Source organism: Pelobates fuscus, chromosome 7 (genome assembly GCF_036172605.1).
Source record: "Pelobates fuscus isolate aPelFus1 chromosome 7, aPelFus1.pri, whole genome shotgun sequence".
In the NCBI taxonomy this organism is placed as follows: domain Eukaryota; kingdom Metazoa; phylum Chordata; class Amphibia; order Anura; family Pelobatidae; genus Pelobates; species Pelobates fuscus.
This window is the reverse complement of record NC_086323.1, coordinates 97,784,641-97,802,563: the sequence shown is the minus strand read 5'-3', so window position 1 is coordinate 97,802,563 and position 17,923 is coordinate 97,784,641. Positions and strand designations below refer to the sequence as shown.

At 47.7% G+C, this 17,923-nt stretch overlaps 1 protein-coding gene across 1 annotated transcript in view; it reads left to right on the top strand.

Moving 5' to 3' along the window:
• The window catches only part of EEFSEC (eukaryotic elongation factor, selenocysteine-tRNA specific), a 182,378-nt gene that overhangs the window by 118,332 nt on the left and 46,123 nt on the right, over window positions 1–17,923 (top strand). The window contains exon 6 of the mRNA XM_063427382.1: window positions 13,153–13,309. Coding sequence (XP_063283452.1) covers window positions 13,153–13,309 — 157 coding nt within the window. The remainder of the gene's footprint in view (window positions 1–13,152; window positions 13,310–17,923) is intronic.

The window sequence follows — 17,923 nt, the reverse complement described above, 5'->3', positions numbered from 1 at the left end:
GGCGAGGGTGGGAGAGGATGAAAATGCATATTGATGGGACAGGTAGATGTACGATATAGGGCCCACCGAGCACTGTACTCAACACAGAAAGGTCACGAGGTCACCGGACAGGACAGGTACCATAGATGGAGTGACCATACCCAGTGACGCCCCGGACACACACCCTGGACCTAGCCTAGACGCCTCAGCCAACCCCACTCTTAACGCAGATTATCCCACACTCTAGACCGCACTCGCACTGCAGAGACAGGCACCCAAGAATCACGCCACTATCACCGACCGACGCCTGGACGGCACGTCCCCACCACCAAGACGGCGACAAACTATAACGACCTGTGCTTAGCCTCACTTAACTTGACTGACTCTGACTCACCCGATGCCACTCGAGAACCGACTGATTACGAGCCCCAGCGGAACCCGGACCACCAGACGGGGGGGACTCTACAGACGCAATTTTAGATAGTGCTGATATAGACCCGGAGGGAGAGTACATAACCGCCAGTAACGACAGCAACAAAGTGCACACAAGACGCTATGCTTTCAGCGGGACAGGTCATCCACCTGAGACTTCCAGACACACCCTTGCACCACTTCGACCTGGCATAGGCCACGACCCGAACTAAGCCCGTGTAAACCAGAACCACTGAGGGGGCCACAGCCGCGGCTACTCCGGTATATTCCGTGTAGTGGTACGGCTCTGGACACCCACCCAGTTACACGGGACCTCATTATATACAGGAGGGTACACCAACACCCACCACATAAGTTGGTATACACACACACAGACACACCCCACATAACAGCCGCGCACACACTCTCACCACCACACTAATCACCCACACACACTTCAGGGGACAACCAACACAACTAGGCACACAAGCACCTACGGAGACACACCCCACAGACGGCTTACGTCTGTGACGCGGTGTCAAGAGGGACTTCATACCCACAGCGCTCTAACTCATCGCTGGACGCCCCGGGGGGTGCTCACCTGGCCCCCCGCCCCCCCCCCCCCTTTCTTTTTTCCTGCCTCTCTCTCTCCTCTTTGTGCCCTCCCTCCTTTCCTTTGCTCCAGCTCTCTCACCCCGCCGCCCTACGGCAGTTGATCCGGCAGGCCCCGGCCCCGTTCCCGCACACAAGAGGTGAGGACCCCTGGCTGGAGGTAGGGATCAGACCGCACGCAGCTGGCCGACGAGTGAGACACGGCAATGGCCTACTCCCCGGCACCCCTGATCATTACGACTCAGAACTGCAGGGGCCTTAACACCCCTGAAAAGAGATCGCACCTCTTAAGAACCCTCAAGAGACACCACGTTTCGTTCGCTCTCCTGCAGGAGACGCACCTGAGAGAGGAGGCAAACTCGCTACTCAAAAACCGACATTACCCACTAAATTACTATAGCAATCACCCCACAATGCGAAAAACAGGGACAGCTATCCTGATCGCAGCTAACCTCCAGTTCGTGCCCACGGACCATCAGTCGGACGGCAACGGCAGATACGTCTTCGTCAAAGGAATCCTAGCGGGAAGGACGTATACAATAGCAAACATCTACACCCCGAACTCAGGACAAGCCAGCTTCCTCCGTAGGACATTGAGAAAGTTAGCCAATTTCACAGAGGGAGTACTGATAATGGGAGGCGACCTAAATGTCCCACTAGACCCACTGGTCGATACATCCATGGGACGGAGTTGTGTCCCCGACTCGGCCCTACAAACTATTCGAAGATCCCTCAGAACGCTTCGCCTGACAGACGCATGGAGGGCACTCCATCCTGCGGACCGGGACTACACCTATTACTCCACGCTACACCATAGATATTCCCGGATCGACTACATATGCATACAGCAGGAGGGACTCACATTCCTCCGAAAGGCAAACATCCATTCGACTCCCTGGTCGGACCACAGTGAAGTGAGGGTGGAACTAGAGTCACCTCTATATCGCCCGGCTAGGATGACTTGGAGACTCAACGACACCTTACTCCAAGATATACCGTCGAGAACATTGATAGCCGACCACATTCGTCGATACTTCGAAGAGAACTCCACAGAAGACGTTTCAGATATGACCATTTGGGAGGCGCACAAAAGTGTTCTGAGGGGCCACCTCATCAGATTGGCCACACAAAAAAAGAAGGAGGCAGGCGCACAGATTAAAGACCTCACCAAGCAGATAGCGGACCTGGAACAGTTACATAAAAGAACCCAACACGACCCAACTTACCGTGAGCTGACCCTGAAAAGAAAACAACTCACAGACACCCTGGAACGCAACCACATGAGACAGGTGCAACGCTCAAAAGCATTCTTTTACACGCACGCTAACAAGGGGGGCAAACTTCTCGCTCAGATGCTCAGGGGCCCGCAGAAACAGGCGCAAGTTCACACCCTGCGCACCAGACAGGGTAAGCTTACACAATTCCCAGATGACATTGCAAACGAATTCCGGACGTACTACTCACAACTATACAACATCCCTGATACAGATGGTGACACCAACACCGCACAGAAGAGAATCGAAACCACGAGATACCTACAAGGGTTCAATCCGGACGCCCTCACCCCGGAAGAAGCGGATGGACTTGAAGCACCTATCACAGAAGGTGAACTTAAGCTGGCCCTAAAATCGGCCAAAAACGGTAAGACGCCGGGCCCGGACGGGTTCCCGGTGGAATACTACAGAAAGTTCAGCGACGACCTACTTCCAAGATTGGTGAAGGCCCTTAACAACCTACGTGATGGAGCTCCCTTTCACAAGGAGTCCCTGGCAGCGACGATCACAGTGATACCTAAACCGGGGAAGAACACGGAACAGGTGGGTAACTACCGTCCAATCTCCCTCATCAACACCGACATAAAACTCTTCTCGAAGATCCTCTCCCTCCGTCTGCAGGCCTTCATGCCTAGACTGGTCCACCCTGATCAGACAGGCTTCATCCCGGGCAGAGAAGCCAGAGATAGTACGCTCCGGCTCTTCATGCTACAACACCTGGCGAAACACCAGAAGAAAAAGCTACTGCTACTATCCACGGATGCGGAAAAAGCATTCGACAGGGTGGACTGGCACTTCATGATGGAGACGCTGAGGAGGGTCGGTGTTGGGGAGGGAATGATGACCTGGATCCAGACGCTGTACCATCAACCAAATGCCAGAGTCAGAGTAAATGGAGCCCTCACGGACAGTTTCGAGATTCGAAACGGAACCAGGCAAGGGTGTCCACTCTCGCCACTCTTGTTCGCGCTCACCCTGGAACCGTTCCTTGATAAAATCCGCAACAACCCCCGGATCCTGGGCCTTACACATAAGACACAGGAACACAAAGTAGCTGCCTACGCGGACGATATGCTGTTCTTCTTAGCCGAACCCCTTGAGTCGCTCCCACTACTCATGAGTGAATTCCGGACATATGGAGCACTATCGGGACTTAAGCTCAACCAGCCTAAATGCGAGGTCTTGAATGTGACGGTCAGGGGAGAGGAATGCGCCACCCTGCAACATCGGTATCCGTTTCACTGGTGCACGGAATATATGACATATCTCGGGCTCCGGGTTACACCTGAAGCTAGAGATATATATGCGCAAAACTACGCACCCCTCCTGACGGACATCCTCAACGACCTTAAGAGATGGAACTTCAACCATATCTCCTGGCAAGGTCGTATAGCAGTCATTAAAATGAACATCCTACCGAGGATATTATACAAGTTCCACACCATACCTCGCACAATCCCACCGGTATTCTTTAAAACCCTCCGTTCGGCGTTCCTCAGTTATATTTGGAGGGGAGAGAGAGCCAGGATCAAACACGACACACTTAGCCTTCCCAAACCGTGGGGAGGACTGGCCCTGCCGAACCTCCACAAGTATTACCAAGCCACGATTCTACAACGCATCAGGGAATTGCACTTGGCGTCCCCTCAAAAACGGTGGATCTCCTTAGGCCGGGAACTGGCGAACAACCACCTACACCTCTTCCTATGGTACAAGGAAGCGGACGCCAAGAAGGACCTCGGGGAGGACTCGCCAATCACCCAGACCCTTAAGACGTGGACCCGACTGAGACAAACTCCCTACATCTCACCTACCCCGAGCCCCCTGATCCCCATTGCCCATAACACATACATTGGCGATGGAATACCGCCACCAGCATGGCCGCTATCGAACCACGACGGGTTCATACCGCTACATATGGCGGTCACAGACAGGGGGATGAAGACGCTACAGGACCTATCGGAAGTAGAGAGACCCACGTTGATGCACCAATTTCATTATGCCCAACTCAAACACTTCTATTACAACTTGCCGCATAGAAATAGACTGCACAGAGACCTATCGTGGTTTGAACAATTATGCTTCCAGACACCCGAGGCGGAGGGAACGGTCTCCACAATGTACCAGCGACTGGCGACAGGAGAGAGGGAGAGGAAAGATACCTTCAAGAGGCGCTGGGAAGACGCACTAGACAAAGAATACACAGAAAGTCAATGGGAGCAAATACTATTACTACAACATAAGAGCTCCTCTAGCTCACAATACCAGGAGACGAACTACAAATTACTATCCCACTGGTACCGCACCCCATCTCTGTTACACCGAATCAGCCCAGAAATTCCAAACACATGCTGGAGATGCGGGACCGAGACCGGGACCCTCCAGCATATCTGGTGGGACTGCGACGGTATTAAGCCATACTGGGTGAATGTTGGGGACGAAATACAAAAGATACTGGGCGATCCCCCAAACCTGACGGCAGACCTAGCCTTACTGCACCACTCAGATAAATCACTCTCAGTTTACAAAAAATCGATCCTTCGACACCTCTTGAACGCGGCGAAGACACTGATACCACTGCTCTGGAAGAAGACACACCCGCCGACGATCGAACAATGGAGACGTAAAGTGGATGATATTCAAAAAGCCGAATCCGCAATAGCAAACCTGCTAGGCAAACAAGAAAAGCACGCGGAACAATGGGGACCCTGGTTCTTCTACCGCTCGCGAAATGCAGATGACGACTAAGAGGGAAGTGGGAGTACGGGACCTGGGCTTGCCTGACACGACCCCCCTATTTCCACACTGATCTGCCAATTCCTCACCCAGGGGCCGGGGGACAGGTGGGCAGGGACCCCGGTGGGACCCGAGCGGGGGACTCACCACGGTTGGGAGCGATTATTTGAGGGACGGGGATGGGGGAACGCCATCAGCGCACAGAGTAACCAGCCTTGCATGCAATGCGCATAGGGAGATAGCCACTATCTTATAACATAGAACACATATGCACTAGTAATCGATACTACACGGGAGAGACTGACACCACACTGAGCCACACAGGAGGGGGCAGGCGGATGGGGGGACGAGGAAAGATGCTCACAGAACACACACCACACCTACCACCACACGCACATACCAGCACCTATGACCACCAGAATAGGCACCCACACATACACCTGAAACAAGATTAGCCCAGAGATGACTCCCCAGGCACTGGGTACTTTAGCAGACAGATAGACAGCGGGAACATACTGACTACGAACCACAGTGAAAGCACGACCCGACAGCTACCACCCAGACAGCTGATACAGATAGGGGAACAAGGGGACCATTGACGCTACTCTAGCCCTGATCCATACACTGGATACCCTGGTACCAGCAGAACACGAGAACGCACCATTGGTGAGACATATCAACCTCCTAACGCAGAGACACTTCATGGCACCACATAATGCCCGCTGACGGCTGATGGGGAGGGGGGGGGGGGGGGCGGATGCCTCTTACACCCCAGGGAACACATGGTAATAAGACCATGACAGCTAACCCCTGACCCCGCCTAGTGGTAATCCACGTCCTGTATTGCTACTCCCACCACGATTGCAACCTGTAACCTACCCACCCAAGCTCAAGTAGGGATGTATTGACCCATACCCGAAGTGCTGGACTCACCCTTCAAGCCCCGAACCACGTCATACGCCTAACACCATTAGACCCATGTGTAAGCTATGGCTGGATAGACCGCTAAACTGACACCCAGAGCTTATACCTCTCGACATATATCCTTTTGAAAAGCAAGGGATACCACACTCATTTGCCCCACTTGACACTACCAAAGGTTCTCCACGGGAAGTGAGTGGCTGCTCACGGGGGGCGGGGGGTGGGGGGGGGGTTGACAGGGGGGGGGTATGGAGGGAAAGAAAACAGAGAACAGAATGTTAATACGTTGGCAGTTAGAAACGAGATGCTCATGTTAAGAGGCGACCTGCGTGTCGCTTTAATTGAAATGATTACTTACAGTTCTTACATACTATCGCTGTTATACTGATAGCCGGGACCTGCGTGTCCCAACTGATGTTTACTTACAGTTGACTGATCGAACTTAACTCCTCAATAAACACATATTTACATAAAATTATCTATCTTGATTTGTACGGTATGATATTGCATTGATGTCAAAATTAGCGTAGCTTAAGAGAAATTCTGCTCGGATGATGTGAGCTAGCCATCAAGTTGGTTAAATAACCTTGAAAGAGACCGCATTGTGTATTTTATAAATGCCCATTTTTTTTACTGCTTTCTATAGCTATGTTGAAAGGGCCACATTTTCCATTTTGTGCTAGGCATATGTATGTCACATTTTTCACATCCTCTTTGATATAAATCCGTGGGATATGCTATGCAAGTCCAACCTTGCCTCCATTCTTTATATATGATTATTGGTTGTTCTTGGACAACACTAGTGGCTAAAGTTCTCTAGACAAAAAAGAACCCAAGCAGAACCCTGAAAAACCCTGCCCAGTATGTGGTACACCGAGGTACCCAAAATAATAGATGACCAGCACATAAAGTAAATCATGTGTAGTCTGTGATGTATATCGCAGTGGAGAGGATTAAATAGATGTCTGGTACACTTGGGGCACAGATATTCTGGCGTTGCAGGTGATGACATTAGGCTAAGTCACAACCGCTCCCTTTCCGATCTATGTAATGGCAGATTTACCATTCAAACTTTAACCCTGGAAGAAAAAAACTATTAATTGGTTAGCAAGTTGTTCTAAGCTTGAAATATTGCTCAGGGCTAGGAATATGTAAATAAATACAGCTTAATTCAGATAGCCAGAGGAGTATACAATTCATGCCGATGGAGATTAAATTTTCTGCAGGCCTATTAATATGTGAAGACCTTGAATTTATTAGAACTGTGTATGTTGCTGAACTGAATTGCCACTGTACAAGGTTCCAAGCCAACCTTCTCCCACTAGGTCATCTGAAAATGTCAACACGAAAAGCCTGGCGCTTTCAGCCTTCCTTTGGCAATAATCCTTTGTTTATGGAGCACTTTAACTGACTTTCGAGGTCGAGGCTGTCTGGCACTAATGCCTGCAGCTTTTTGAAGTTTTCTCCGAAGTTAATAAAAAGAAGCCTGACCTGACTGTGAAGTTCTCCACGCCAACCATGTTTCTGACTGTAGATTCAATCCGTTTCTATCCCCCTGGCTTGTTAATGCTCACTGTTATTTTTAGTATTTCAGAATGAGATAATGAAAATGATCTTTCTCGCTCCCTCCCTCCTTTTCCTTAGTTACTCAGCTCAGGGATATTGCTTTGGATGCCGTAGGTTTTTTTTTTTCTGGATTCAGGATTAAATTAGAAAGTTAAAAGGAGAAAGTACAAATAACAGGTTTCAGCTAAATTGCTGGAAAATAAATTGTGAAGGTTCATGTTTCGTAGAGAGAGTATCCATTTTTAAAACATAAACATTTGATAGATAAAGTCACCTTGACTGTTGAGCACATTTGTGTCTTGTATCACTGGACCTGATGAAATATCTCTCACTAAGCCACAGCTGCCCTGCCCTCAGTTAGACATTGTCCACTTCCAGATAGGAAAATAATGCCAAAAACTTCTTTGTAGATGTCCAAGATACAGGTATGTGTGTAGGATCATTTCGGCAAACCTAATAAACGCTTTATGTGCTGAAAGAAGATGGTACGGTGCACTTTTATGGAACTTGGAAGGTTCCCATTATATTGTTGTAAAGTACCTTTGTAAACTACAGATTTACCTTCAGAATTTAGGTAAGATCTCCTTATAGGGACACTTTTGGTACCATAGTGGCCTGATGTTGCCCTGACTTTCTGAAATAACGATTAGACAAAAAGTCCCACCGAAGCCCTGCCTCTCTGCAGCCATTCGTATAACACCATGCTTGCATTTCCATATTAATGTCAGGATAAGGGAACACTACAACACGCAGGTCAGACCTAATAAGTTAGGTAGGAAAGCAGGAAAAAAGGCTACAAGAGATATTTGTATAACTAGCCACGGTTAGGGAAACCGCAATACACAGATCACCAGTATGGCACTGGAGCACGTACGTTCAAACATAAGTGTCCAAGGTGCCAGATAATGATGTGGATGGGCAGCAATCAGAAAAACCATGCCAGGCTGGGAAAATGTGGAGCTATGACACAGGGTGGACGCCAAGAGAAACTGGGCAGCGTGACAATTATATGTCCTAAACCATCAAACATTGGATGGCTGTAAATGGATAAGAACAGTAGGTGTGGGTTAGGCTACAGAGAAGCCAGGCTTTGAGTGCCAGGAAAGCTCCGTGTTTTATCTCAAAGACGATTTGACAAAAAACTGGCCTATGCAACACAATGGTTATGGTCTTTGATGCCCTTTTAATAAAAAAAGAATTTGGGTGGAGGAAGAATCAATAGCATTACATTTATTGTGGTAGGCATTTAATCATAGATACATATTCCCCCCAAGTATCAAGTAGACATGTATAAAAAGCCAGCACAATATGTTAAAAGAAGGAATAAAATAACTCTTCATCACATATGTGACTGGTCAATTTTTCCATTGGTTTTGTTACCTGTCAAAATATACTGTCACTTACGGGGCGGGGCGGGGCCGGGCCGCCGAGCTGAGCGGCAGCCATCCATGCCAGCTCCGGCTCCGAATCGCTAAAAAACGCTCAAACACACTGAAACACAGCACTAAAAGCACACCTGAAGCTGGGGCAGAAGTAAGCACCAAGCAGGGAGAGGCACAGGAGCACAACCTGCCAAACCGACACCGAACTGCCTGCCCTACCGGAGCACGATGAACCCATGCGGCCTACACGCAGAAACTGCGAGCCCAGACAAGAGAGAGAGAGGGGGGACCGGATCCGGCCCCGCTCCCCCCCCTCAGGCCGACGGGGGTGATCTCGGCCCATGAGTTAGTTAGTTCTCCGGAGACTGGAGGCAGAAAGCCCACAAATGGCGGAGCCCTTTCCCACGCGGAGTCAAGATGGCCGCGGAACATGCTCGCTACTGGGAACCACGCGGGGACGCCTGGACCCCTGGGGATGGCGGATCCCATAGACGGACCCCACCGGGCGGCAGAACGGTCAGTGCAGAGCCAGCCCTAACTCCTGGATTTGGTGGTGATCCGGGGAGGCCTGGCCCCGACTCTGTGAGCCCTATGGTGACTGGGTAAGCTGGACCCCCCCGGCGGACCGGTGGCCGGGGGGACAAGCGCCGGCGACATGCAAGAGGCCGGAGAGGGGTGAGGCCTAACGGGCCTGGAGCTCAAACGGGTAACTGCAGCTGGGGAGGTGCAGGGGACCGGGGGCCCGATGACTTTTCAGTGGGGGGGGAGTCTGCCGGGCTGCTGACGTCCCTGAGTGCCCACAGCATTGTGGAATCCTCAAATGACCGTCCGGAGCAGGCCTGGAGGGGAACAGAGGGGACTAGTCACGCCAGGGGAGCTGGGGGACCCTGCAATGAGTGACCAGCTTAGCAATCATATGCACCCCAGGCATAAGCCTGCAAGAGGACACGGCGGAGGAAAGCCCGCACAGATACCTCACAGGAGGCCACTGACCTCACGCTGGACTCCCCTATTATGGTTTTACAGGCCCAGATTAGGAAACGCCTTCTTACTCTTAACCTATTGAGGTATAATCCGGCACCATATATGCATAATTATACTGTATTGTTGGGCACTCACTGTTTTATAAGCCTCTGCGTAGGCGACCACATGCTATTACCCTGCACCGCACTCATTAATCAGCCTCTGCGCAGGCACATATGCAACTATGGTTTTATACAGCACTGAGCCTCTGCGCAGGCAACGTTATATTGATTTTCGCTTCTCGCAACATGCATGCAATTCTACTACAAAATAAGCATTCTTCCTGACATACGCGCACGCTCCTACACTTGTTTAATGTTTTACTCTTTATATGACATGCTTCTGGACTGATCTATATAAAAAAAAAAAAGTGCAAGCCTCTTCACATGACCCATTATGTACACGCAACTTACCTTGTCATATTAACTACCTATGTCATGCTGTACAATTCTATGCACTACTAAAATAAAGAATTAAAAAAATATATATATACTGTCACTTACTTTGAAAGCAGTTGATCTGTCACATTTTCTTTATAATACACCAACATGACTGTGGCAGCTGTCCGTCTTTGGAACATAACATATTTTCTAAAGTGTTTCTTTATTGTGATCCTTTTCTTTTTTTTTTTTTTTTTTTTTTTTGACATTCTTTATTTAACGGTTTTTCTTATTTTAGATCAAGTGGGGGGTACAGTAAAGAAAAAGGGTATAGGATGGGGGTTACAAAAGGGTTACAGAACACGCAATAGCTATGCTTGACAGATACATGTGCGTTTGAAGTTACACAGTAGGTTTTTGTTGGTTACATGAGGTTGTCTGAGGTTGGAGGACCAATGTAGTATTCCGTGTTTGTATCGGCATGTCGTAGTAACTCATATTAGTTGTGCAATTATTCATTTATTATTTGATTGTGGTCCCGGTGCATTTGTCAGCTAAGGTGTTTGTGGCAGGTGTGAGTGCTTAGGTGGGTCGGGCGGGCGGGCTGTAAGCTACAGTCATGCGTGGGGTGGGGCCTGTTCCGGCCCAGCCCGCCTCGTGCACTTCCGTTTCGGGTACAGGTGAGCTACCTGGGCCGCTAGGTCTTGTCCATTCACTGCTGCTCGGTCGCTATGTGTGCCGTTCCCTCAGTCCTAGGTACTGCCGTTGGGGTCGTCTAGTCGCGTTTTTAAGTGTGTCTATCATGTCTGGATGTTGCCTACGTGTGGCGTGACTGTTCGGTGGTACCCGTGTACACAGGTCTATCGCGGCGCCTGCTGTGAGTCTGGTCATGAGCTATGGAGTATCGTACAGCGACCTGGGGGCTGGCGGTGTCTCATCCCGTCCGCGTGGGGTTCCGTCTGCCGGTTGTTTCTTTGTCTGTGTATAATCCATCACGCTATGCGTGTTCCAGTCCAGTTCTGGGTATGGTTCAGTCGTGTCTGTCTCGGTTCCGAGGGGGGAAGGGGAGGGGGGGAGGAGAGTTGGGGGTGAAGCGAGGGGGGGAGGGAATAGTTGAGAAAGAGATGGGTGGGGGAGTGTGGGGGTGCGGGGCTGATGAGGGCTAAGGTATGTGCTGAGGTCTCAGGGGGTTGTCCTGTCTGCAGTTATGAACAGAAGCCAGGGGGTCCACGTCAGGTTGCATTTCTCTGTGCGGCCTTGGAGGGAGGCCGTCATTGCTTCCATGTTGCGTATTTCTCCCACCCTATCCACCCATTGTTGGAAGGTGGGGGCGGCGGCCTTTTTCCATAGAGTGGGTATCAGGGACTTTGCCGCTGTCAGCAGGTGTTTTGTCAGGGATTTCTTGTACGTTTTAAGTGACATGGTCGTGTGGTGTAGCAACATGGGGAGTGGTTGGAGCGGGAGCTCCGGGTCCGATATTTCCCGGATGTTGGTGTTAACCATCTCCCAAAAGGGGGTGATGGCTGAGCATGACCACCAAATATGAAGCATAGTGCCTCTCTCTTCTCCACATCGCCAGCAGGTCTCCTCGATGTCCGGGTTCATGCGGTGCAGCACATCCGGGGTCCTGTCTTTTTTTTTTTTTTATGTATATGTCTATATACTTAATTTACTCCTTTACTCCCTTATCCTTCGTTTTCTTGTTATTATAAAATATTTTATTTGTACATTAGAGCATTTGGAAATTTAAGATCCACTTCCATTTTAGACAAAATTTGACACAAATGTGAACATAAGAACATAATCGTCTGAAAAGCGAAATATAAACAGTGGGGGGAAAAAATGACTGCCAAAACTAAAATGAGCAGAAATGTCTGTGCAGTCCACAATCTGTAAAACCCCATGCCAGATTCTAAAATGAGGAACACCTGTAATATGGACCTTTCATCTCAATTTTGATTGGCCATCTTCTTGCAGGGTTCTTTGACTGCTCTACATGTAGCATAATTATGTAGTCTTTGGTTCTTTTGAAGGTCCTGTTCTGAGATAAAAAAAAAAGAAAAAGTAAAATAAAAACATAATTAAAATAAATGCTAAACCCTAGTTCACTATAGTTAGCTGTAATTTTCCTCTGTGACCATCTGACGTATTTAAAGGGACAATGTTATTCCATGCATTGGTCTGGGTACAATGTCTCTTTTGCACTTAGTGTTGCAATGTTAAACATTGCAGTTCCAAAAAAATTGCAATGATTACATTGCAGCTCTAAGTCTGCCCACAGTGGCTGTCTATTAGACAGCCACTAGAGGGCTTCCTGAATCAAAACGGACCTTTAGTCCAGTATCTGACACTGGACATCCTAACGCTCTGCATTAGGACCTTTTTTTTTCCCCATAGGAAAGCATCGATTCAATGCTTTCCTATGGGGAAGTCTAATGCGAGCAGCATTTGCAGCGCATGCACCTTAGCGCACGCTCAACGGGGACTGACGGAGGGTGCAGAGCCAGGACCCTGCGACGAAAGACATTGGCACTGGGAAAAGGTAAGTAAGTAAAGGGCTTTTAACCTTTTATTCGCCTGGTGAAGTGGGCAGTTTGAGCTATGGTTTCAGGAATACAGCTTTGTATCCCTGGCACTGCCTTTATTCCTACACCTACTTTTAATTTTATACTACAACTTTCATAATTCTTTGCTTGTATTAGGTCCACAACAATTATTTACCATTTAAAAAAAAAATAATACAACACATTTTATCCAGTAAAGTTTAAATAAGTATTGTCCCATCAAAAGACAAAAAGAAAAAAAAATATTCAGCAAAATTTGTAATTCATATATGTTAATATTAATGTTCAATTTTCTGTTTTGCAGGCAAATGATGACTACACTGTGATTGGACGTTCCTTGTTTAAAAAGGAGACCAACATTCAACTGTTTGTGGGACTGAAGGTCAAGCTATCTACAGGAGAAGATGGGGTGATTGAAGGAAGCTTTGGGCAGAGCGGCAAGTTTAAAATTCGAATACCCAGTGAGTACATTTGTTTCTTTTTTTCTGAATGTTACTGGTATAGCATGTGGAATTCCTTAACTCCAATGCGTCATATGGGGGTTTAAAAGAATAAATGACTTGCGCAATGTACAAGCATGTTTGATTGATTTGTGATTTCATTTGTGGTGCTGTAAAACGACATGATTGATGGAAAAAAGACTATTGATGGTTAGGGGACGGCCACCAAATATTGTTTTTAGTAAAGTGTTAAAGAGACACTACAGTCACCAGAACCACTATAGCTGAATATAGTGCTTCTTAGTGTCGATAGCCAGTCCCTGCAGGCATTTTAATGTAAACACTGTCTTTTCTCTGTTGGCATTGCTACCTAGTAACAGAGGCGGCTCTAGACTTTATGAGGTCTTAGGCGAAAATCAAACATGAGGCCCCACTAACAAAAAAGTGAAAAAAAATAGAGTTGCAATACATGCACACTGTCACATATACACATTGATGCACAGTTTACCTGTGTATGTGCCTGAGAGTGTGTCTGACAGAGAGTATCCTTGTGTGTGTGTGTGTGTGTGTGTGAATGTATGTCTATGTGAGCATGTTTGCGTTTTTGTCTGGGACCCTATGTGTATGGGGTAGCTGCTTTTGAAGTGTGTTGTGTGTATGGGGGGGGGGTGACGGGGAGAGGGAGGTGATGGTGAGAGGGAGTTAATGTTGAGGGTGGGTGATGTGAGGGTGAGGGTGAGGGGGGGGTGATGTGCGGGTGAGGGGGGCAGATATGAGAGAGACGGGGCTGATGTTGAGGGAGGGGGGTTGGTGGTGAGAGGGGTGATGCTCAGGGTGGTAAGGGGGGTGGTTATGGTGAGTGGGGGGGTGATGCTGAGGGGGGGGTGATAGTAAGGGGGGGTGATGCTGAGGAAGAGGGTGATGGTGAGGGGGGATAATGCTGAGGGTGGTGAGGTAAGGTGATAGTGAGGGGGGTGATCCTGAGGGATGGGGTAATGCTGAGGGTGATGGGGGAGGGGGGGTAATGCTGAAGGAGGGGGTGAGGGTGGGGGTGGGGGGTGATGCTGAGGGAGGGGGGTGATGGTGAGAGAGGGGGGTAATGCTGAGGGTGGTGGGGGATAATGCTGAGGGAGGGAGTGATGGTGAGAGAGGGGGGAAATGCTGAGGGTGGTGGGAGATGATGCTGAGGGAGGGGGGTGTTGCCCGAGGGAGGGTAATGCTGAGGGTGGTGGGAGGGGTGATGCTGAGGAAGGGGGGTGATGGTGAGGGGGGTAATGCTGAGGTAGGTGGGTAATTCTGAGGGTGGTTGGGGGGTGATGCTGAGGGAGGGTAATGCAGAGGGTGGTGAGGGGGGGTGATAGTGAGGGGGTGATGCTGAGGGTGGTGAGGGGGGGGGTGATGCTGAGGGTGGTGGGGAGGTGATGGTGACGGGGGTAATGCTGAGGGTGGTGTGGAGGGGTGATAGTGAGGGGGGTGATCCTGAGGGAGGGGGGGTAATGCTGAGGGTGGTGTGGAGGGGTGATAGTGAGGGGGGGTGATCCTGAGGGAGGGGGGTAATGCTGAGGGTGGTGAGAGGGGTTGATAGTGAGGGGGGTGATAGTGACGGGGGTTGATGGGGGGGTGATGTGATGTGAGAAAGAGGGGGGTCTGATGAGGAGAGGGGGGAAACAACATACCCTTTCTTCCCTGGTGGTCCAGTGGGCTCCCTGGGGGTCCAGTGTGGGCTGCCTGGTGGTCCATTGGGCTTTCTGGTGGTCCGGTGGCCATCATTTCCGATCTGCAGCTGCGCAGAGCTGCAGACCATGTAATCTCGCAAGATGTCAGAGCGTTGCCGTGGTAACCCATGGCAACGCTCTAAATGGCCAGTTCTCGCGAGACACATGGTCTGCAGCTCTGCTCACTGCGGAGCTGCAGACCAGTGTCTGCGGTGGCCACTGACCAAGGACCCGACATGTCAGTCTGCCCTCAGGTGGTTTAGGCGGCCGCGAGGCCCCAGCCAGCGCGAGGCCTTAGGCGGCCGCCTAAACCGCCTAATTAGAGAGCCGCCTCTGCCTAGTAACACCTCTGGTGGCAGTCACTGGCTTTCAGTGTCTCCATAGAGATGCGTTGATTCAGTGCATCTCTATGAGGGGATGCTGATTGGTGCCACGCACCATTGAATTTGCTGAGATCATCAAGACTGTTGAGACCGGCACAATGTGGGAGAAAAGGTAATTTTCAAAACCTTTTTAACCCCTTAAGGACCAAACTTCTGGAATTAAAAGGGAATCATGACATGTCACACATGTCATGTGTCCTTAAGGGGTTAAAAGCGATCGGAGGGGGGGGCGGGGAGGTATATAGTGGTCGTTTATTCCTGTATTCCTTTTACTATTTGGTAAAATACTATTTACACAGTATTTTTTATTTACTATTTACACAGACACAATTTTCATAATTTGGGCTATGTAAGCTACCACAGTGGATTTGAAATGAAACAAACACAATGCAGCTTTAATTCAGGTGGTTGAGTAAAAATATTGTATAAAACGTTTAGGAATTGCAACCATTTAAATACACACTCCTGTTATTTCAGGGGGTCAAATGTAATTGGACAAATTAACATAGTCATAAATAAAATGTTAACTTTTCGAGAATCATTTGCAGGCAGTAACTGCTTGGAGCCTGGAACGAATGGACATCAGCAAATTCTGGGTATACTCCTTTGTGATACTTTCCAGTCTTTTACTGCAGCTGTCTTCAGTTGTTGTTTGTTCTTGGGTGTTTCCCCTTAGGTTTTGTCTTCACCAAGCGGAATACAAGCACAATCAGGTTGAAATCAGGTGATTGACTCGGTCATTGCATAATATTCCACTTTTTTGCCTTAAAAACCTCTTGGGTTGCTTTCACAGTATTTTTTTGATCATTGCCCATCTGTAAAGCACCGTCCAATCAACTTTGCTGAATCTGAGAAGACAATATATCCCTATAAACTTAAGAATGCATCCAGCTGCTTCTGTCACATCATCAATAAGCACTAGTGACCCAATGCCATTAGATCTAATCTAATTAGTCTAATCTGCCCTTTCTATTCTTGAGGCTTACGAATGATTTGCAACTTGTGGTAAATACACTGTATTTGCTCTCGTAAAGTCTTTTCTTTGTGGTAGACTTGGATAATTATATAAAACTCAAAAAAACAGGTTGTGCTGAATACTGTGTGTATTAAGTCCAATAAAACAATTCTTTGGAAGATCCTGGGTTGGAATACGCCAAGATTCTGTTGGTGATGAGAATATGTAACAAAACCGAAAATAACCAATGATAGTGCAGATAGTCAAATACAAATAATACAAATGTGAGTATGATCCCTGTAGAATAAGGATATGTGGGATCATACTCACATTTGTTAGAGTTACAGACCAGCTCTGAGTAAAATAGCTGTATAATCCCCACTGGTGGATAAAAAAGTAAAACATAAAAAGCTAACAATAGTGCTTACTGAGTAAAACTAAAAACAGGAAAAAATAAAAATGATAATTTACTCACATTTAGTAGAGCAGTAACACTGTGCAATAGAAAGCGCTTGAGTGGAATGACCCCACCAAGAATATAATGTTGAGTAGATTCTACTTAAGGCAGTCCTTGCCAGGGATTTGATGTAGAGCAGATACTTCAGGAGTTTTAAATGTGCCAAGAACAATAAAAAAAAAAAAACTATAAAAAGTATAATGAATGGTCTGCACTATAAAATAGGTGTAAGCCAAGTAAATGTGGATGCTTAAAAACAATATTAAAACACGCACAAGCCCGGATCATCCAAATATTTGTTTTATTGGACTTAATAAACAAAGCATTCAGCGCAACCTATTTTTTGAACTTTGTATTCTTTTACTTCTTCTTAGTAAGGTGTTGCAGCTTATTTAAGTGTTTGCAGCTTATTTCACTGTTTATATTAATTGCTTTCTTAGTACTTATCCTATCTTTTATATTTGCTGTATCTTGGATAATAATATGCCTACCTCCGTGAGAATGTTCTTTACTTGGCTGGATGTCGTAATGGAGTTTTTCTTTACAATGGAAAGGATCCTACAGTCATCCACCACTGTTGTTTTCCGTGAACATCCATACCTTTGTGTGTTGAACAGCTCATCAGTGTTTTCTTTTTTTTTCTCATAATGTACTAAACTGTTGATTTGGCCATTCATAATGTTCCTGCTATCTCCTTGGATGGCCTGTTTCACTTACATTGAGAGCTCCTTTGACCGCATGTTGCGGGTTCACAGTAACCGCTTCCAAATGTGAATGCCCATTTTGCCTGCTTAATTTATAAAGAAATAACGAAGGAATAGCCCACACCTGTCCATGAAACAGCTTTTGAGTCAATTGTCCAATTACTTTTGGTCCCATGAAAAAGAGGTGGCTATATATTAATGAGCTGTATGTCCTAAACACTTCCTCTGAATTGGAAGTGAATACCCTCAAATTAAAGCCCATAATCATTATTTAACTGTAATTTAAATTTATTTAGATAATCAGCCGAAATATCAAAACTTGTGAGACAGTCACACTATACTGGAGCAATATGAGAACACATTCCACGTACGCAAGTTTCATACTGCATGTAGGGTGACTATTCATACTATTCAGACAGTT